The sequence below is a fragment of the Balaenoptera borealis genome (genome assembly GCF_965194805.1).
Source record: "Balaenoptera borealis genome assembly, chromosome: X".
In the NCBI taxonomy this organism is placed as follows: domain Eukaryota; kingdom Metazoa; phylum Chordata; class Mammalia; order Artiodactyla; family Balaenopteridae; genus Balaenoptera; species Balaenoptera borealis.
In genome coordinates, this window is record NC_138881.1 from 42765701 (window position 1) to 42788186 (window position 22486).

General features: G+C 48.2%; 1 protein-coding gene across 5 annotated transcripts; it reads right to left on the reverse strand.

The window, feature by feature from the left end:
• Window positions 1–8882: 8882 nt before the first annotated feature.
• Window positions 8883–18092, reverse strand: SLC38A5 (solute carrier family 38 member 5). Of its 5 annotated transcripts, none has more exons than XM_082378306.1 (16): window positions 17964–18092; window positions 16478–16531; window positions 16323–16398; window positions 15864–16048; window positions 15700–15773; window positions 15038–15130; window positions 14833–14911; window positions 13044–13126; window positions 12677–12735; window positions 12453–12575; window positions 12162–12241; window positions 11397–11497; window positions 11007–11122; window positions 10055–10199; window positions 9858–9961; window positions 8883–9358 (listed from the first exon to the last, which is right to left on the reverse strand). In XM_082378306.1, the coding sequence occupies exons 2-16, from the start codon at window positions 16528–16530 to the stop codon at window positions 9257–9259; spliced, it is 1473 nt and encodes a 490-aa protein (XP_082234432.1). In that variant the 5' UTR covers window position 16531; window positions 17964–18092; the 3' UTR covers window positions 8883–9256. The 5 variants fall into 5 exon arrangements, with proteins under 5 accessions (XP_082234432.1, XP_082234435.1, XP_082234434.1 ...); XM_082378309.1 differs by having other exon boundaries at window positions 15864–15979; window positions 17964–18087; XM_082378308.1 differs by lacking the exon at window positions 17964–18092 and adding an exon at window positions 16884–17073 and having other exon boundaries at window positions 15864–15979.
• Between the last annotated feature and the right edge of the window lie 4394 nt (window positions 18093–22486).

Consider the following 22486-nt stretch of genomic DNA (forward strand, 5'->3'; position numbering starts at 1 on the left):
GTCCTTGCTTCTTGTGGTCTTATCCTCCAACAGGCCAGCCTGGGCTTCTTCACGTAGCAGGCTTAGGTCCTCTGAGACCTGCTGCTTCCCCAGGCTCTGCTCTGCAGGTTCCCTTGCACCAAGTTTGGTGCAGGACTCAATCTGTTTTATTCTCCAAAAAAAATTCATTTCACAAGGCAATGGTTACAGAAGGATACTTTATTGAAGATTTCATAGGGAAGACTGGTAGAAGTGAAGGAAGTATATATTTTACAAAGCTAAGCAGTTCACTGCAAAAATCACCTGAACTTCCTTTTTGTCCAAAAATATCACCCTTAGTTATTCTACAACTGGGTTCTTCTATTGCTTTCCTCTATCCCCAATCCTCAAAATGTCCATTTTCTTATTGGGACAATTTTACTCTCTCCAGACCTGGGTCCTCCACACTCAACACTTAACACTGTCTTAAATGCTCTTGTTTTAGCTCAGGTTCCCAAGGAAACAGCCTTTGGGCCATATAGGACATCTCCAGACAGACTATACATAGAAACCCTGCTTGGAACAGTGTGTGAGAGGGAGGAAGAAAGGAGAATTTAACTGCCTGGCTCACTCCCAGTTTCTTTTCTTATAGATCAAAATGTACCCCATAGCCATTAACTCCCCCACACTTGCATCATCTGGCCACTTGGGCAGCTGTTTGGGAAGCCAGATCTCACACTTTGAGGTGTAGTGTTTCATACAATCCAAAAGTGGTGGGAGGAGCCAAAAGTGGTGGGAGGGGCCAGAAAGTCCAGGCGTGCTGCTCATTTGCTTGGCTTTACAATGGCATTTAAGGGTGAGAGCTAAATACTCCCAGGCAAGTCCTAAATTCACCTGGCAGTTGGAGTAAGCCATCTGTGCTAGCTAATTGCCTGTATCCGAAGGAAAGATTAAAACTCCTGTCTCTAAGACTAGCAGGTGCTTACAGCCTGGAGCCGGGCGCCTAGGCTAAACTCTCAGGCGACTGGGAGCCAGGGCGCTTATCTCCCTCAACATCCACATTTCAAAGAGATGGCTCCAAGGCTTTTAAGAAAAACATTCCTGGCTTATGGGCTGGCAAGAGGCTTATTTAGCTTTTAAAAATATGTACATACATATCAAAGGGGAAGAGGAAGTATTCACAAATACTAGGTTTCTCAAGGAAATGCTTGATGAAAAATGAAGGGGAAGTGTCTTTCCCTTTTGACAACAGGGAAAATTCAATTTTGTGTTTATTTACCCTAACAATTTCCCCCTTTGGTTATTCTCTTATAGTTACACTAGTATTCTTTAATTATCTCCATTGCCATTTCTGCCTTTCTCTGGATAGTTTACAGTGCCTAAATATCCAGTAAGTCCACAGCAAGACACAAAGTAAAGCAATCATCAGAAATACAATAGAATGAATTTTAAAGTTTAAGATAATACTCACCTTTGGAGAAAAAAAAACCTTAAATATGTCATACAAATGATGAATGGTTAATGCAGATTCTTTATTGAGCAAATGCGCAAAAATTCTCCTTCATCATACATTAATTGTACTGCTGTGCTGTCTTTAATGCTTGTGCTTTCTCTGTCTTAAACCTTCCGAGACTCTGCGTGCCTGAGACTGTTTTTATTCCGCCCAATATAAAAGTTCCTTTCTTTCAACACTTTGGAGTTACTACACCACTGTCTCCTTGCCTCCACGGTGGTGTCTGAGAGATCTGATGTCAGTTTAATTATTCTTCCTTTGTAAGTAAGCTACTCTTTCTCTCTGAAAGTTTTAAAAACAATTTTTGCTTATCTTTCATAATTTTACATTTCACTGTGTCTAGGGGTATGTAGAGGGGGGATAGGGGTGGGGCTGTTATTTGTTATAAGTGCCTAGCCCAGTGGGTGGAGGGAGTGCTAGGGAAGGAATGGTTAGTTACCAGTCAGCCTGACTGCACTTATTCTATGAGCTTTCCAACCCCACTATGCCTTGATGTGACCATGCCACTTTGGACTGGCACTGGACCAGCCCAGCCACTTTTCTGCTCTGTGGTGTTTAAAGGACAGGTAATGAGCCTTCTAGAAAATATGAGGAGAAAAAGGGATGCAATTAGAAAGCTCCATCTCAGCTTATCCTCCGTCTGTGGCCTCTGGCCTTTTCCCACAAACCATCAAGAGTTTTGCTGCTGGGAGCTGTTCTGAAATCCAACCACCTTCTCACCTCTTCAAGGTCACACAGCTGGTAAGTTGCGTGCGAAGCCAGAATTTGAACCCATAAGTTCTGGCTTCAGAGTTTGCACTCTAAAAGGCTAATGCTCTTAATTATTCTATAATTCAACCATTAATTAGCATCTCTATCCATCCCTTAAACAACACAAGAACTTCTCTTTTCTTTCTTGTCCCTCCCCTCATCTTCCATGCTTATATTACCTGAAATTGTAGTTCAAGATTGTAATTTTTTACTTTTCTTATTTTTATTTTTTTTTTATTTGTTATTTTTTGGCTGCGTTGGGTCTTCATTGCTGCACGCGGGCTTTCTCTAGTTGCGGCGAGTGGGGGCTACTCTTCGTTGCCGTGCACGGGCTTCTCATTGCCGTGGCTTCTCTTGTTGCAGAGCACGGACTCTAGGCGTGTGGGCTTCAGTAGTTGTGGCACACGGGCTTAGTTACTCCGAGGCATGTGGGATCTTCCTGGACCAGGGATCAAAGCCGTGTCCTCTGCACTGGCAGGTGGATTCTTAACCACTGCGCCACCAGGGAAGTCCCAAGATAGTAATTTTTAAAATTTACAATCAAACTTATTTAGATTTTTCAATAAATTTTATTGTTTTCCCCGTCAGCATTGCTTTACTGGAACCCCCTCCTTCCTCCTAAATCCATTTTTTTTCTTCTTGCTGGATCACATACCTTAATCATACTTTCAGAAAGGGTATGTGTATGATGAACTTTCTGAAATATTTTTGCTCTCGTCTGGATTATTTTGGCTGAATCTAGAAATCTAGGTTCAAAGTTATTTCTCATCAGCTCTTTGAAGAACTTTTCCATTATATTCTCTCCCTTTTCTCCCTGGAAACTTTCAGGATTTTCCCTTTATCTTCTGGGTTTTTATCTTTAACCTAAAAATTTTATTTCGTGTGTGTATGTGTATGTGTGTGTGTGTTTGAGTCATGCTCAGAATTTAGTGTCTCTTTTCAGTTTGAAGATTCATTTCTCTCTTCAGCTTAGAAAATTCTAGAACATTATTTCTTCATGTATTGCCTTCTCTCCAGTCTTTCTATTCTCTATGTCTGGAACTCCTATTAGATGAATGTTGAAACTTCTGGCATCTATTCTCCATTTCCCTTATTTTTTTTCCTTTCATACATTCTACTTCTTAATCCATTTGTGCTATACTGTGAAGTAATGCCATTACCCGAACACATTTTTTTCATTGGTTTGCTCCAATTTCTCTTACTGATTTGTAAAAGCTTTGTTATATATTAACGATAGTTGCTTTTAATTTGTTGCATATTGTAGGAGAATAGAATATGCCACCCTAAAATATGCCTCTCTGGCATAAAGATTACTTTAAGCTGATTATTTTGAGAAACAGCGGACACTGGAGAAGTTCTAGAAGGAGAGAAGTTACTCTTTTGTAAGGGAAATTTACATTTATAAAGGAAATCTCCATTTGTAAGACTGTCACCTTCTCTGTGCTAGGAAGAGAAGGATGACTGTAATCACAAGAAACTCTTATCCATGAAGAAAGCACTGACTTAAATCTGCATAACAAATCTTATCCTTGTTTACCATACTTGACCTGGTCATTTTCCCATACCTTGCCTCTCAACCGGAAGCCCCAAACCCCTTTTTCCTTTGTTTTAAGCCAAGTTGCTATGTGAATCCAAGCTCTAGCCATCGCTTTGAGTTACTCATCCCTGAGTCTCTCCCATCTGTATACGATTTACACATATTAATAAACTTCCACTTGTTTTTATCTTATTAATGTCTTTTGTTACAGAGCCCCAACTAAGAACCTAGAATGGTAGAAGGAAAAGATCTTTTTCCTCCCCTACAACGTTTCAACATGTTCCTGCAGATTTGCTTTTCAGATGGTTGTCTATGGTGTCTTTTGACTTAGGTAACACTTTAATTTTTACATCTTAAATATGTCAGATTTGTTGCTCTTACCCTTGGTGTAATGACAAGAAATGCCATGCCACCTCAAGATTTATCATATTTTCCTAAATTTTCTTCTAGTTCTTTATGACTTCAAATTTTCACATTTAAATCTCTAATTTTTCTTGAATTTATTATTTTATGTGGTAAAGGTAAGAATTTAATCTTTATTTTTTCCAAATGGATGGACATTTGTCAAACTATCATTTACTATACAATCTGTCTTTTGCCCACTGTTTGGAAATGCATGTTAAAGTTTTGTATATAGGTCAGCTTATTTTATCATCTTTCTATTTTGTTTCACTAATTGTTTCTCTGTGTATTAAGTTTTCTCTTGCTGTTATAACAAATTACCACATACTTAGTGGCTTAAAACAACACAAATTTATTATCTTATACCTCTGTAGGTCAGAAATTCAAAATGAGTCTCACTGGGCTAAAATCAAGGTGTTCCCAGGGCTGTGTTCCTTTCTGGAGGCTCCAGAAAAGAAACCATTTTCTGGCTTTTTCCAGCTTCTAGAGGCTGCTCACATTCCTTGACTCATGGCCCCCTTTCCACCACCCATGAAGCCAACACATAACATCTCTCTGACCCTGCTTCTGTCATCACATCTCTTTCTCTGACTCCTGCTTCCATCTTCCACTTATAAAGTCCCTTGTGATTACCTTAGACCCACCCAGATAATCCAGGATAATCTATTTTAAAAGTTTAGCAACCTTAATTCCCCCTGCAATTTTAATTCCCCTTTACATATAACAACATATTCACAGGTTCTGGGGATAAGGATATGGACACCTCTGTAGGAAGAGGTACTATTCCAGGCCCCTTACTGATTTTTAAGTACATCTCACCATTTGTTAAGGCAAGAACCCTACTATTCTTTTGCAAAAAAATCTTAGTTATAAACTAAATAAATCCTGGTGATGTAATGTACAGCATGGTGACTATAGTTAATAATACTATATTGTATATTTGAAAGTTGCTAAGAGAATTGATCTTTTTTTTTAAATAAATTTTATTTGTTTATTTATTTTTGGCTGTGTTGGGTCTTTATTGCTGCACGTGGGGCTTAAGAGAACTGATCTTAAAAGTTCTCATCACAAGAAAAAAAATGTGTAACTATGTGTGGTAATGGATGTTAACTTGACTTACTGTGGTGATCATTTCACAGTATATACCAACATTGAATCATTATGTTGTACACCTGAAACTAATATAATGTTATATGTCAATTATATCACAATTAAAAAAAAATTCAGGCTTGTACATCTGAGTATTTTCTCAAAAGAATAAATAAAAATGTTTCATAATTGTCTAAACTTCAAATAATTCATAAAAACTAAAAATAATTCTTGGTTGTTCCCATATATTTATTCTTCTGCCACTTGGTTTTCCACTGGCAAACTTTAGAATCAATATGGTATAATCCAAAAAAACCCAGTCATAATCCAAAGAAAATCCCACCTGGATTTTGTTTAGAAATTGCATTAAGTAGAAAATTGCAGTACATAGAAATTGTATAAAATAGATATCAGAAATGACATCTGGGGACTTCCCTGGTGGCGCAGTGGTTAAGAATCTGCCTGCCAATGCTGGGGACACGGGTTCGAGCCCTAGTCCGGGAGGATCCCACATGCAGTGGAGTAACTAAGCTCGTGCATCATAACTACTGAGCCTGAGCTCTAGAGCCCGCAAGCCACAACTACTGAGCCCATGTGCCACAACTACTGAAGCCCGCATGCCTAGAGCCCGTGCTCTGCAACAAGAGAAGCCACTGCAATGAGAAGCCCACACACCGCAACGAAGAGTAACCCCCACTCACCGCAACTAGAGAAAGCCCGCACATCAACGAAGACCCAATGCAGCCAAAAATAAATTAATTAATTAATTAACTAAAAAAAAAAAAGAAATGATATCTGTACAATATTGAATCTCCTCATCCAGGAATAGAATATTTCTGCAAATTTATTCCTATTTTCTTTTCTATTCTTGAGTTCAGTTTTATAGTGTTTTTACTACAGTCATGCATATTTCTGATTCAGTTTATTCTTAGTGAGTTTTTTTTTACCATTTTATTGTTGTTGTAAATGGAATATTTTCCCCCATTATAATTTCTATCTGATTATTGCCAAGAGGTAGGAATACAAGTTGATTTTTGGATATTTATTTTGTGTCCATGCCAACTTACTGAATTCTTTTTCTAATTCTAATACTTCTGTTGATTTTCTTGGACCTCCTAAGTAGATAATCTCATCATCTGAAAAAAATATTATATTTACCATCATTTCAAAATACTTACCCCTCTTATTGCACTGGGCATCATGTCCAGATCAATATTGACGAATATTTATTAATAGTGGGAATAGTGGGCAATGAACACATGAGGACTGAGATTTAAAACATAATACCATTTACAATTGCTGCAAAGAAAATGAAATACTTAGGTATAAATCTAATAAAACATGTATAGAACTTGTATGCTGAAAACTACAAAACATTGAGGAAAAGAACCAGAGAAGACTCAACATAGCAAAGGTGTCAGTTTTCCACACTTTGATATACAGACTTAATGCAATTCTTATCAAAATTCCAGCAATATAGTAGCTATAGACAAGATTATTCTAAAGTTTATATGGAAAGGCAAAGGAACTAGAATAACTAAAAACAATTTTGAAAAAGAATAAAGTGGAAGGAATCACCCTACCAAATTTCAAGGAATCAGAACTGTGATGTTGGGGAGAAAATATACACATAGATCAATGGAACAAAATAGAAAACCCAGAAATAGTTGCACACTGATTTTTTTACAAGATTACAAAAGTAATTCAGTGGAAGAAGGATTATCTTCTTAAATGGTGCTGGAGCAACTGGATATCCATAGGCTCTCCAAAAAGAACATTGACCTAAACCTCATACCTAATATAAAAGTTAATTCAAATGGATCATAGATTTAAATGTAAAACATAAAAATTTAAAACAAGTATGATGAAGAGTTCTTAAACATGACACAAAAAGCACAACCCATTAAAAAAAAAAAGATAAATTAGACTTCATCAAAATTTAAGTTTCACTCTGCAAGAGACCCTGTTGAGAGGATGATCTCTTTGGGTGGTGTTCAATATGAAGATTTACATTTTTAAGGCCAGGCACTGAATTTCAAGTTAGCATTTATTATTAAAAAGCAAGCTTGTTGGGCTTCCCTTGTGGCACAGTGGCTAAGAATCCACCTGCCAATGCAGGGGACACGGGTTCAAGCCCTGGTCCGGGAAGATCCCACATGCTGCAGAGCAACTAAGCCCATGAACCACAACTGCTGAGCCTGCGCCCTAGAGCCCGCGAGCCACAACTACTGAGTCCCCGCACCTAGAGCCCATGCTCCACAACGAGAAGCCACCGCAGTGAGAAGCCCACGCACCGCAACAAAGAGTAGCCCCCGCTCGCCACAACTAGAGAAAGCCCGTGCACAGCAATGAAGACCCAATGCAGTCAAAAAATAAATAAATTTTAAAAATAAATAAATTTTTTTTTAAAAAAGCAAGCTTGTTGTGCTTAACTTTAGTGGCAGTAAGGAAGGAACAGTGAAACAAGGAGTATACAGAAGTAATCAACTCTAGCCAACTGCCCCATTTCTAAATATGGAGAGGAGAAAAAAGATTATATAACTGTAGTGGCTTATATATGCATAAAAATTATCTGAGAAGACAAATGAATGTCTCTTAAACACTTGAAAACTTCTTTCATAAAGAAACACATGTGAATTTGAACAGCAATACCATTTTCACCTATTGGGGGGCAAAATTCCATGTTTCATAACTTAGGCTGTTGGCAAGGCTGTGGTATAATTGGCTGATGGGAGAGCAAAATGGCCACCCTGGCTCCTCCTTGGACCTGTTATGCTTGCTCCTACCTCAGGCCCTCTGCACTTGCTGCTGCCTCTGTCTGGAACTTTGTCTAAATAACCATGGGACTTGCTCCTTCTAGCCAATCGAGGACCCAGCTTCTTGTCCTTTCCTCAGTGAGGTCTCCCTGACTGCCCCCACCCCCCGCCACCGCCCCCGGCATCACAGTCATCACCCATTTTCCTCATAGTGCTTATCTTTATCAGGAATGATTATCTGTTTTCCTCTCTCCTACTAGATCAGAGATCAGCAATTTTTTCCTGAAAAGGGCCAGATAATAAATAGGTTGGGCTTTGTGAGCCCTATGGTCTCTGTTGCAACTCCTCAGTTCTGCTGCTGTAGCACTAAAGAACCATCAACAATGTGTAAATGAATGAGCGTGACTGTGTTTTAATAAAACTTTATTTGCAGACACTGAAATTTAATTTCATATTAATTTTCAAGGGTCACAAATTATTCTTCTTTTTATTTTTTTTCAATCATTTAGAAATGTGCAAACCATTCTTAGCTTGGGGGACATACAAGAAGGCAGTGGGCTGAATTTTGCCTGCAGGCAATAGTTTGCCCTTTCTTGTGTTAGAACATCACCTTCAGGGGTTATTGTCTGCTTGATACATTGCTATATCCCCAGCACCTAGAGCAGTGCCTGGCAGCCAGTAGGCTCTCAAGAGGTATTTCCTGAGTGAGCAAGTGAACAGATCTATGAGTTGGGTAGCGAGCTACTGAACTGTGGAGATATGGGTGAACAGATGAGAGCTGGCAGTCCTACTCTTGGGGCCTCAATTTACCCCTGTGTGAACCTAGGAAAGGTCCCCCAAGAAGTCCTAGAAAGAGATCAAAAAACTGAAGCCAGAGTTGCAATTCAGCATCTTTATTCTTCCCCTTTAGCTCGAGGGTGATCCTGACAAACAGCTTCTGCCAGGATGAGGCAGAAAAGACTGGGTTGGGCAGGGGCTCCCCAAGGACCTGGCCTCCCCCTCCTCCCGTGGGGCTGGAGTTGGGGTTAGGGCCATGATCCAAGCTCGGCATCCCCTGGGGAGGAAGGGAGAGGACCACTCTTCAGCCTCTGTAGCCCCCTACCTCCAACAGCCATGTTGATGGGAAACAGCCACGTTGATGGGAACCAGCCACCTCCACACTCCAGGCAGGAGGGACCCGGGAGAGCAGCCCCATCTTACTCCACGTGCACAGGCACATGCACACGGGGGCCCAGGTGGAGCAGGGCTTGGTCAGTGTCCAGATACATGGCTCTGGCCTGTGGCCCAGTTGGCAAACATGAAACCTAGACTGATCGCCATGAAGAGGACCCCCAGGATACCAAAACACAGAGCCTGTGGATGTGAGGGAGAAAAGATGGAGCTGGTTGGGTACCTACACCCAAGCTCCTCCAAAGGATGTTCCTCAAGCCCTCCACCCCCTCCAGAGAGTGCCCCGTTCATTCATGACCCTCCTTTCCTGCTCCCTCTCCTTCCTTAAAACCAGTGCCTTCCTGTGAATCCTCCTTCCATCTTCCTAGAACCCTTCAGGGAGTACTCTCCCACATCCTCCTTGAAAACGTTCCAACCCTCTTCTGAGAGTGCTCCTTCCATCTGTCTGAAGAATGCTTCCTCTAAGCCAGCCCCCTTTTGAGTGCTTCCTGTCTTCTTAGACCCTTCTTGTGCTCTGTCTGCTCAGGCCCTTCCTATGACAGTCTCCTTCATTCTTCCAGACCATCTGCCCCCCTCCCCGCCAAGCCTCCTCTTGAAAATGTTCCTTCAACTTCTAGCCATCCTGGAGTGCTCCCTCCTCAGAATGCTCCCTCTTTCCCCAGCCCTCCCCTGGAATGCTCACCTGGATCTTGGGCCAGGAGTAGAGGGGCTCCACCTCAGAGGGTACAATGCGGAGGTAGAAGACGCTGGGAAGGATGAAAATGAGGCTGGGGGCTGAGGTGGACCCTGAAGGACAAGCAGGAGGGACAGAATCAATGTAAGTTTGGGGTACAAGGCCCATATTAGGTGGGGTCTGGGACTGGGGTTGGGGGTACTGACCGATAACCCCAAAGATATCCCGGATAGTTGGCACGCAGATGACAAGGACATTGACCAAGACAAGGAGGATCAGGGCTATGGCCACATGGCGTGGCCAGCTGAAGGCCTTGCTTGGGAAGAGCAGCTGCTGCAGAGCCCGGCGGATCTGTGACCAGAGTAGGGTAGGACACAGGTCAGGGCTCAAGCACTACCTCCCCTTCCATGTAGTCATCTGTCTTTAACACCGCCCTCAGTCTGAGATCCCTGATTTCCCCTCCACCTGACTGTCTCTCCACCCTGTCTGACCATCCTTCTATGTTTCCACCTTCTGAATGAGCATCCTGCCTCCCTTCTGTCTGACAACCCATGACTCTTCCTTCTGTCTGATCATCCATCTATTCCTCCACTCACTGTCTGAAATCTTGTCCTCCTCCTCTATCCAACTATCTCTGCCTCCTCCTGTCTGACCACCCACTTGTGCTTTCACCCTGAGATCCCTGTCCCTCTCTCTCCATCTGACAACCTCCATATCTCCCCCCTCTGTCTAGTCATCCCACCTCTCCGTCTGAGAGCCTTGTCCCTCCTACACCTCACTACTCCTGCCTCCACCCTTTTTCTGGCCGTCCCTATTTCTCCATCCTGAATGTCTATCTGTGCCTCTTCCCTGTCTGACCATTCCTGCCTCCCTCTTCTGTCTAGCCAGACATCTGTGCCTCCTCCCTCCAACTGACTGCCCCTGTCCTCCTGATTCTTTCTGCTCTGCCATCTATGTCCACCTTGTGTCTGACCGTCTATTTTTGCCCTCTCTGTCCATTTGACAACTCTGCCTTCCCTGTCTGTCCGTCCCAACCTCCTCTATCCATCCATCCATCCACTCCCATCTCTACTGTCCATCCAAACATTCCTGTCTATGCCCCCTACCCATCCATCCATGTCCCTCTGCTCCATGGGCCCACCCTCGCCCCCAACGCACAGGGAACAGCACAACTGGCACAGTGAGAGTCACCGCAAGCAGCACGGCTAGGCGCACACAGAGGATGAGCAGATCCTGCTGGCTGTACATGTGCAGCATCTCAGCCTCCACGCTGCCTGGGACATGGAACATGGGATACGGGATGTGACTGGAGCACCAGGACCAGTGTCCCAGAAACATATACGTGTGCACACGCACACACACACACACACACACACACACACACACACACACACAGACGGTGACAAAATCTCCATGTGTGATGCGTAAAGTCCCTTTTGAAACTGATAGGTCTGAGGGCATGGAGGGAAAGTGCTCAGGTTCCTGCCCAGCAGTCTGCCCAGTCCCCACCCCAGCTCCCTACCCAACCCTGGCCCCAGCCCCACTCACTGTAGAAGGTCAGGTAGCCAAAGGTCGCTGTGAGTGCATACATGCAGAACATGGCCCCAATGGACACATTGGCCACGGCCTGCATTCTGCGCTTGGAGGGCCTGAGGTATAGAGGTCATAGAACTGTCATGCCCAGACCCCTGGACTTGGTCCAGGCCCCTCAAAACCAGCCCCCATCCTCCAGAGTCCCCTCCTCCCAGAGCTGATGTTCAGCTAGTACACACTGGGATGCCCATCTCTGCCTCCCTTGTACTAGCCACGCCTCCCTTCTCTGTCCATCCATCTTACCCCATATGACCATCTTGGCCTATCTCTCCGCCCATCTCTGCCTCTCTCTTCCATTAGACTGTCACAGCCTCTCCATTCTGATCATCCATGCTGTCCCTCTGACTGATCATCCATACATCCCCCTATCATATCATCCCTGCCCTCCCTTTGTCCATCCATATCCCTCTCCATCTGACCATCCCCATCTCCGCATCCCATCCACGTATGCCACCCCTCCATCTCATCTTCTCAGCCTCCCCACTTGTCCATTCATACTTGTACTGGATGTTAAAAGAGTAGAATACTTAAAAGTCCCAATTAGTAAACAGTCACTGCCCTGCGTTTCCCAAGGCCTCCTGGCCACCTCAAACACCTCCCTTGGCACAATCTAGCCACAATCAAGCTACAGCACAAGGACTGTTGTAGGGCTTATCAGACATTATGACTATCACCCCACCTGCTGCCCCATCACGCATGCCCACTTGCCTGCCCACTCACCGGCAGAGTTCTGTGTAGATGGGCAGCACCTCAGGGTGGCAGACAAAAGCAAAAGCCATAATGGGCACTGTGTAGAACATCTGGGGGAGTGGCCCAAGTACAAGAGATTAGAGCCTGCAGGGTTCAATCCTCTCCTCCCCATCCCCCCAGCCCCACCACTGCCCTCCATATCAGACACATGGAAGCCCCCAGTGTCTGATACCTGGCTCCACTCTGAGCAGAGTGCACTGTGTGACAGAACCAGAGGACCTGAGTGCGGTGCAAGGCATAGACATATGCCTGCACACCAACCTGTGAGTCAGCTGTGAACATCTGGGCCTCACAGCTTGTGTTGAGGCTTGGGGGGCTCTTCCTCTCCACTGCTGTCTCATTGTGGCCTATAGCACAGCCAAGCTGGAACTTCTTATAGACGACCTGGGGGAGGGAGGGTGTGGAAGTGAGGTCATGGGGAAGGCTATGTCCCAATGCCCCAAACTCCCTCCACACTTTTTCATGTCCTTCTCCCTCAGACTCACCGAAATGAGGAAAAATAGCATACAGGTCAGAGAGAGACCACTGGTATACCCCAGGTAGCCTGCAAGGGGCAATATACGGAGCCTCAGAAATCAAGGGATTCCCCCAGAGCAAATATCAACCCCCCAGGCTGGCCTTCAAGGCCCCCTCACCCCAATTTTGCCACACTTTGCACAAACTTCTACTTCTACCTGGACCACTCCCCCCCCCGACACACACACACTTAGCAAACTCTTATTCATCTGTTAAAACCCCACACCAAACAAGCTCTCCTCTGGTATTCCATAGCCCTTGAAAGTGGAGATTCTTTGAATCTGGCTCCCCTTCTCTAATTCCACCATCCAATGACCAACGCAGGAAGCCTCTTACCCAAGTGTCTCATGAGGGCCAGTGGCAGGATGATTAACACACTGACAATGATGATGAGGAGGTTTCCCTTCAAGAACCAGTCCCTAAGGAGACAGGTAAACATAGTGACTAGCTGCCTATCAAAGAAAACTGTCAGGCAGACGCTCATAAAAGACAGCTGGACAGAGAGGTTTCTGCATGCAGTCAGGAGAGATGGGCTGACCCTTCAGCTATGAGAAGTCATCCAGGTGGTTACAGAGACAAATGGCACAAAATGATTGACGGAAACAGCCAGACGGATTATCGGACTGTCAGTCACACACAGTCAGAGGGATATAGCTGGAAACACACACACAGCTGGACAAAAGTGTGCCATCAGACCTCAGATGGACATACAAGCAGATGAGCAAACAATACCCCACATCAGCCAGACTCACATAGTCCAACACAAGGTACCAGACACAGAGAGAGTCATGACCCTGGTATGTCTGATAGGTAGAACACCAGTCTGATGATCTGGTAGGCAGGCAACAATGCAGAGTCAGACAAAAAGTCAGAAACACACATGTGTGGTTGTTTGAACAACTCAAGGTTTGTTGAGCACCTGAAAGTGGCTGGGCCGATTTGGCCACACAGTCAAAGATGGAAATAGAGACAGAATCAGCCAGCTGACCACTCAATTGGAACCAAGCTCAAAGAAAGAGCAGGATCTGTACAGAGATTGGAGGGAGGTGCCCAGGCAAGATAGTCTGTTAATACAGAATTGGCTGAACAACTGCTCATTTATTCAAAAGAATTTTATTAAGTGCTTACTATGCTCCAGGTATTCACACATTCTCTTTCTACCTTAGACACACAGTTACACAGACCTAAACTAACAAAGCACCATTGGTCATATATACAGTGGGAGCTAATTATAATAGTTAGACACACCTAGTCACGTAGACTGTCAGCTACCTGGATGGTTTCAGGATCAAACCAAAGATCTAACAGGATACACAGAATCAGCTATCATATACAAACAATTGAAAAGATTCAGCCAGCAGATGGATACAGAATTAAACACACAGTCAGCTGGATACATACTCAGAACAACAGGCAAACATACATGGCTAGAACCATAATACAGAAGGCATATACAGTTGTAGTTGAGGATCACACACAAACAGCCAGAAAGAATTTGCCAGAACGATGGTCACCAAGTTAAACACAGAAAGTTAAACACAAATCACATATACTTAGCTGGCACCACGGTACACTGCACACACACGTGCACATACTCTCTTGGAGTCAGTGACCATACACTTATAGCTAGACAGATTCAGTCAGCCTAATGGACCCAGAATCAAACAGAATCCACTGGACAGAGAAAGTCAGAGTAAGCAAATGTCAAACACACATGGTTGGAGCCACAGTATACAGGACACAGCTGTAGTCAGCTAGCATACAGATGGCCAGAGAACCTGCCAGTATAAGAGTCACAGAATCAAACCCACGGACAGAGTTTAGGTCAACTGGATAGGTACAGCCACACGGTCAACATCAGAGTACACTGCACACACAGAGTCAGCCAGAACAGTCACAAAAATCAACACATGGTCTTATTGGACTCCTACAGCCAGAGCAAGAGTCACACATACTACTGGCATCACAACACACAGGAATCGCAGTCTGAACAAACTGGCCTGCCCAAATGTCTCAAAATGGAAGACCTGGGGGTCAGCTGGACACACAGTTGAAGCTAGTAGCCAGACCTCACGGGCAGAATCAGTGGTCTGTGGGCCAGAGCCAAGGGGTGTTGCACACTCACCCCTCAGGGTCCATGTCCAGGAAAGTGCCGATAACCAGGGGGAGTTCGGATTTGATGATGAACAGGTAACTGGACATGGCTGGTGCAGGTGGGGGGAGGTGTAAGCAGAAGGATCCCTCTCATCTCCCTCCCACCCCAGCCTGGGGAAGCCCACCTCAGCCCACCCTCTTCCCACAAGCTGACCCCCACCTCCCAGAGTCCTCACCCCCAACATTGTGCAGACAGATGACCGCGGCCACCACTACCTTCCCCACAGGCCCCAGCGCCCTCTGTCCCAGCTGTTCATAGGCTCGGATGCCTGGAGGGGAGGGGACCAGAAAGGAACAGGTTGTGGGTCGAGGAGGCCAGGCCAGGGGTGAGTTGGAGGCCAGAGAGTCTGGGAGCTGGGGAGCTGGGGCTTGGGCTAATTGGGCCTCATTGCTGGGAGCTGGAGGTGAGGGCTAAGCAGTTGGGGTTGGACTCTGGTAGGTGGATCTGTGACCAGGGAGAAGGTTGGGGGCCGGATGTGGGTAGTTGGGGTCTTGGGGCAGGATATGGACTGAGGCATGGCAGGAGTGAAGTCTGAGAGCTGGGGGCTGAGGACCGGCAGTCTCAGGGTTGCGGGGCTGGCTTCCATGGATACGTGTGCTGGAGACTGAGGGGTGGGGGCTAGAAGTGGAGTGGAGTGGTCTGGGGTAGGGGGTCTGGTTTGATGGCCAGACTGAGGGCTGAGGGTTGCGGATTGGGAGCTGGGAATCTGGGAGCCCAGATGAGGTCTGAGGGCCAGGGTGCCCTCTGAGGTCTGGAGCCCAGAGAGCTGAGCGTGGTGTCTGGGGTCCTGGATCCAGGATCTGGGGTCCAAGGTCTAGGCTGAGCTCTGGGTCTCACCTACAACACCAGCACAGGTCAGCAGGAGATGGATGGAGTACGAAGACAGAAGAGCGATGCAGAGCAGCAGGGCCCTGTGGCAGATGGCACTGCTTGGACTTGGCCCCCAGGCCTCCCGCCTGCCCACCACACCCCTCCCCCACCCCAGACTGCCTAGGACTCACAAGAAGAAGAGGACCCCTGTGTGGGCCATGGCATAGGCCAGCCCCAGGATGCCGCTGCCCATGATGGCGTTGCTGAGGTTGAACACTGACATTCCAAACGATGTCTTCCCCTCGAACTGCGGGTAAGGGGCAAGGCCCGGGCACACATGGGGAGGGGGACCAGGGAAGGAGACCAGTGCCGGGGCCTGGGAAAGACTAGGGAAGAAGTGACTGGGGCAGAGGAGAAGCCCAGGAAGGGCCATCAGAGGAAGGAAAAAGATTTGAAGACGAGGAGAGCTGGGAAGGGAAAGGCTAGGTGAGATTTTAGAGGGGAGCAGCTGGAAGTGGAGAGGAACAGGGAAGGGTGGGGCAGCGACCAGAGGCAAAACAGCTGAAGGGAATAACCGGGAAGAGGGAGCAGTAGGGGAGGGGCTGAGCTGGGCAAGGTGCAGCTGGGACAGATCCTGTGGGGTCACTCACATCCATGAACTGGGCTGGCTTCCTCCCAGGAGAAGGACTATGGCTGGGCAGGAAGCCCTCGTGCTCCTGCCTGTAGCTAGAATAGGCAGGGAAATTGAGGCTGATGAGAAGGTAATTCTGATCCCTGACCTCAACCCCTTGGGTCCCCGACTCACTCCACAGCACCCCCAGGGAGGGCTCCGTTCATCTTTGGATCCTGCAGTTCCATCCTGTGGGCAGAGAAATGGGGTGGGGGGCTCAGAGATGGAGCAGGGGGACTTACAAAGTGGGGAGAACTAGATGAAGGGGGTCGGGGGGGTCCGATAGCGACGGACAGACAGATATAGAAACAGAGACACAAAGATGAGGTGAGGGGAACAGGAACAGAGGGATTAGAGAGACAGGGAGATAAGTGGAGATAATTGGAGACAAGAGGGAGAGGCCGACAAAGAAAGAGATGAGAGAGAGAGAGAGAGGGACTCAGGGGAGAGACGCCAACAGTTACTCACTGAGACATGGAGAAAAAGAGGGCAGCAAGAGATAGAGGGGTAGAGACAGAGACAGAAAGAGAGAGATACCGACCCCTCAGCAGATGAGATGGCCATTTGGAGCTGGGATAGCCTCTCCTCCCAGACCCCAGACTCACTCTCTCTTGCTGTCTGTCTCTTCCCTTCCCCGGTCCCCCGCGCACCCCCCTCTTCCCTCCACCCTCACCGCGTGGTCATGCCTCTCACTCCTTACAGGGACACGTGTCCGCCTGACTGCCCCACCCCTCCTAACGCCCCCTACCCCCCTCCTCCCCGCCTGGGCCGCCAGCCTGAGCCCAGAGCTGATGCAACCTGTTGGAGGGGCTGAGGATGGGAGGCGGGCTCAGCGACCCCAGCCCCCCACCCCCTGGACGCGGCAAACTGCTCTCTGCCACAACTCTGAATATTCTCACTAGAGGCCAAAAGCAATTCTCCAAACTGAACCCCCCTCCAGGGATAGAAGTGACCCAGGGACCCTCATTTAATCCCCCTTCTAGGGACTAGAGAGGTATTTTCTGGGACCCTTGTCAAGTCTTAAACACTCCTATTCCAGTAGAAGTCACTTTAGAGACACTTCCAGACTTGAGATCCTTTCTGGGCTTGGGGTGTCTCAGGAACATGGCCAAGCCCTAATTTCCCCTCCTGAAGAGAAGCTGTCTCTGAGACAATCATCAAAAGCCCCCTCCCAGGGCCTGATGTGTTTCCTGGGGTGGGGTGTCTCTGCAATCCCCACGCAAGCCTGGAGCCTCCCTCTTCTGGATGGAGTGTCTCTGAAGAAGCCCCCAGCCCTGAACTCACTTCCTGGGAATGCCGTATCTCAGAAACCCCCATTCAAGGTCCCCATCATGACTAAAACTCCCTCCAGGAAACCCCCTACCCAAGCCCTGAATCCCCTTCCTGGGTCAGGGAAGGCTCTCAAGGAGCCCCATCGTCAGCCATGAGCACCCTCTGGAGCCTCCCACCCACTCCTGAATTCATTTCCTGGGATCAGGGTACCAAAAGGATTCCCCCTCCCATTCAATTCTGTACTAGTGCTAAAAATGCCTCCAGGGAACCCCTGAGCCCTCTCCCAGGACCCCCATTCGTGCCTCGGGGACTCAGGAGCCCCCCTCGATGGCCAGCACCCCCTCCTCACCTCCCTGCTCCTCTCAGCTCTTGAAGCGGCAGCAACTCAGAACTAGGGCTCTGGGACCCCGCCGGGCGGCAGGGCTCCCGCTCAGCCAGACCCTGCCTTCGCCTGCCCTCTGACCAATCAACTCCGCCGGGCTTGCTCGGCGGCTAATCAGCACTGCCCGGGCCCCATCTGGCAGGCGGATTTTTTTTCCTGTAAAGTTTTAACTTTAATTCAGTTTCCCTCTTCTGGTTCTGGGCAGGGGGAAGTCGTGGCGGGGGTGTGCCTCCCTTCATCTGAACCCACATGGAGGGAAACAGAGGTTTCGGGGGAGGTGAGGGAGATGGGCTGAAAGATCAAGGGAGTAGATCCACTCCTAGAGAGAGGGACAGACAGACAGAACTGACTCAGGGGTCAGACATACAGTGGGATGGGATGGATGGCAGGAGGAGAGACAGAGATAGGAAGAGAAACAATCCCAAATAGAGACAGGCAGGCAGAAGAAACAGCACAAGGACAGACAACAGGAGGGGACAGAAAGACAGAGTGTGAGGGAGTGGTAGACAGGCAGAGGGGCAGTCAGCGAAGAAAGAGACTCAGAAACGGTGGGCAAGGAGAGACTCTCGCAAGCTCCTGGATGAATGCAGATGGACAGGTGGACACCGCCAGACACATCCCCAAACAGAGGTTAGGAACAGACACACTGGTTCAAAGGGACAGAGCAAGTGGCTGAGGCAGAGAGACACACGGAGGGGCAGGTGGCAACAGGCAGAGAAAGTCAGATTCAGGCAGAGGAGCAGACAGACCTGGGGACAGCAGTGGGACAGGTGCAGGGAGAGGCACGGCCAGGCCACCAGAGGCTGACCTCAGACAGACAGCCCAGCCGAGAGAGGACCCTAGATCTTGGGGGGGGGTCCCCAGAGGGAGGCAGGGAGGGCACTTGTAGTTGGGCGGGGAGTGTGGATACACACTGTCTGCAAACTAGGCACACCCTGAAGTCCTGGACCCCAGCCTAGGCACTGGGTGGAGCCTGTCCACACCCTAACGGAGGAGCCCCACTGTCTGTCTGCCTGTCTCTCTTAAATAGGGGTCTGTCAGTTGACTCCATTCGGGCATGTGACAGGCATGTCTGCGTCTCCTGCAGGAAGTCAGGCGGGGTGGACATGGGGTCCAGGCCCAACTCAACTGGGCTGTTTGAGGCCCAGGTGGACAAGAGGCCTCTGTCCCGGCCCCTCCACCCACCTGCCCGCCCCCCACAGGGAGCACAGAATTCCCGGAAAGGCCAGGGGCTGGCTGGGACTTCAAAGCTAGCCTGGAGGCTCCCACCCCACTCGCAGTGGGAGGAGGGTGGGATGGGGCGTTCACTTCCGCACAGCAGGAGAGAGACTCCCGCACGCTCAGAGATCGCAGCCCCATCCAGGGGCTTAGAGATGGAGGCGGGCTCGCCATCACCCACAGAGGTACAAACTCGCATGCAGACTCCCAGCCACACACAGAGAATACAGGCTGACCAATACGAACACGCGCAGACGGCACACGGAGAGCCCAGGCCATGGGACAGCCACGTATAGCCACACAGGGTGACTTAGTCTTATAAGTATCATCACCCACTGAGCCGCACACAGAGATCACAGACGGATGCAAGGATAGGCTCACACTGCTTTACAGCCACTACAGACTCACAGACATCATCACCCACGGACTCACAGCCACACCAAAGAGAACCAACAGGCAAATCACACACAGACTCACAGCCACACACAGAGCCAGAGCACACAGACAAATATGATTCCACAGAGCCGACAACATCATACACAGGCCCAGCATCTCCCACACACACGATTCCAGGTTCAGATGGCCCTGGAGGCCAACGTCCAGGTTCAGCCTCTATCATGATACCTCTGTGCATGTGAATTTGTGTATGAACTTGTGACCACATACAGCTCTGGTCACAGAGAGAGAGGCACCCGCAGGCAGACACGATTGTACAGACAGAGAAGCCGCAGTTACAGACACATGCACAACTGCATTCAAGCAGACAGGTGCACACAGCCGTGTATACACAGCTATTCACACAAATCAAGTCAGGGAAGACATGCACAGGGAAAGCATATATAGGCGCACAAACTGGAAAAACAGGGATGCAGAGAGTACACTTACTATCATTACAAAGACGAAATGCAGAAAATACACCTAAAGCTGCATGAAGAGGAAACAAGGGAACATACACTGCCACCAAAAGAAATGCCCTTAGGGAGCACACACCTATAGCCACTCACCAAGGAGAGATGCAAACATGGTGCCAGAGAAGAAAGACACACAGACATCGGAGACACACACACAGAGGAGAGACAGATTAACACACTTCTCACCCACGAGCATTACAAAGGAGACACATAAGCACCCAGGGAACACACACACACAGCCCCATGTAGATGAATTGTGCAAGCAGATGGGACCAACACACAGTTGTCAAAAAGGAAACACACGAGTTGGATAGGCAGCGACAGACATAAGACACAACCAGGCAAGTAACATAGTAAGACACACGTGGAACTCACATACGTGTGTTTGTTGCTGGGAACATGTACAGGTAGCTGAGATACCCTCAGGGTATTCATACACAGGCGCGCGGGCGCAAGCCGACGGGAGCACACACACACACACGCACACGCACACACACCACTCCCCCGTCTATCCCGGCCTACTCCGTGATCTCTCATCTCTCTCCTCTTCCCCCCTGAGAGCCATTAAACATCTGTGCTCCAGGCCAGCCAGGGAAAGAGACACCTGTCAGCAGAGGCCTTGGCCCAAATGACTAAGGGGCGGAGGGACGGGGACTGGCTAGGCAGGTGTCTAGATTTCAAGAAAAGTTTGAAGTGTCCCATCCAAAGAACTAGTGAAACTTCAACAAAAAACAGATGCCCTCACCCACCACCTCCCAGCAGCAGCTTCCTCTGATCATTGTCTTCCCCTCCAAGGGCCAGCCCTGCCCTCCCGCGTTGCCCAGCACAAGGCCACCTGGGCACACAGCTGGAGGTCAATGAATGCTACTTATCAAGTGTCATATTATCATCATTATTTTTATTTCTGCCGAGTGAACTCTTCTAGGGGAGGGGCAAACCTTCATCCAGCTCTGCACCCCATAGCTCAGCTAAGTTTCAGGGCATTGGAAATAGCAGGTGTTCCACATATGCTGGTAGGAGGAAAAACAAAGGGAAAGTGAAATCTGGCTGCAGAGGCAGCCTGCTTTAGAAGGAACAGATGTCTTTAAGCTTGACCGAGGCCTTGAGGCCGTGCCAGGGATAAGAACGCTTTGTTCGTTCATCAAAGTAGGGCCCTTTCTCAGGGTCATTTAAGGCTTTTGTTGGTTCATTAAAGCAGACCCTCGTGGGACATTTGGGATTCCTATCGAATCTATTAAAAGTCAGTTTAGGATCTTGTCAGTTCTTCTAAGCAGACCTCTGCTTTTCATTAAAACACTACTCAGCAGTCTTCAAGGGAGGGAGCCACGGAGCAAAGCAGTTAACAGCGCGAGCTTTCCCAGCTCTGCCACTTAGGAGCTGTGCGGCCAGGAGCAAGTTTCGAAACCTCACTGTTTCAGCTTCCCGCAGGGCTTACTACTGCCTAACTCAGGGCCATGGGGAAGATTGAATGAATGAATACAGGTAAAGCACTAAGAACAATGCTTGACATACAGTAATCGCTCAATAACATCTTTGTGAAAGGAATTAATGAACTCTTCTCTGCCAGTGAAGGCATCCCCCCACTGAGCTGGGTTTGGATTCTAATCTCTCCTTTCATGCAGGCTCCCCACGGATAACTCTTCCGTCCCTCAAAGCAGCCCCTGGACTGCAAGGCTTTTTGAGTCACTGTCTGGTCCCCTGCGCCTGGACCACCCCCGTCTTTCCTTCACGTGGTAAGATGCCCTCCGGCACAGGGCCGGCCTGGCAGCTCCCCTCTCCTTGACCTTTTCAGGAGGCTGAGGGGAGGACACCTTTACACTCAGTGGGGTGCTGGGTGGGAGCTGCAGGCGGACACCCCACTTCGGGAAGAGCCTGGGGAGTTCAGAGCCTGGCTCCTGTCCCCCAATCCCCCCCAGCCCTGCTGGAGGAAGCAAGTTTCTTTGCAAAAAATTAAACATCCTCTTTGTGAGAGGCAAGAAAACAGGAAGCGTCCCACAGGGTGAACATGGGCCCCCAATGCCTGGCACCCCCTCCTCTCTGTGGGGCAGCGCCTGGTGGCTTGAACCCTTGCTTCCTCACACTTGCTCACCCCTGCAGGGAAGCCATGTTCCCACCGCCCCCCACAATGCCCTTGAACTCCGCTGACAAGCTCTGGCTTCCTCCCTGGCTCTCCAGGGTCTCTGCGCGGCTGTCTACACCTCCTCCCAGGGCCCCACATAAATGCAGAGCACACCACTACGGAAAGAGTGAAGGAACAAAGCAACAAAAGGGTGAATTCAGCAAACATCTATTGAACACCACCTGTGTGCCGGGCCCTACTCTAGGCGCCAGGGAGGCAGCAGTGAACAAAACAACAGAAAC

Bases quoted from the DNA above. Each gene is read 5' to 3' on its own strand.
- SLC38A5 (XM_082378305.1), bottom strand. From the start codon at position 16,906: ATGGCCATCTCATCTGCTGAGGG. The intron at 16,399-16,477 runs GTGAGTCGGGGA...TGCCTATTCTAG, and splicing joins CTCCCTGGGGGTGCTGTGGA to CTACAGGCAGGAGCACGAGG. The intron at 9,962-10,054 runs GTCAGTACCCCC...CTTGTCCTTCAG, and splicing joins GGATATCTTTGGGGTTATCG to GGTCCACCTCAGCCCCCAGC.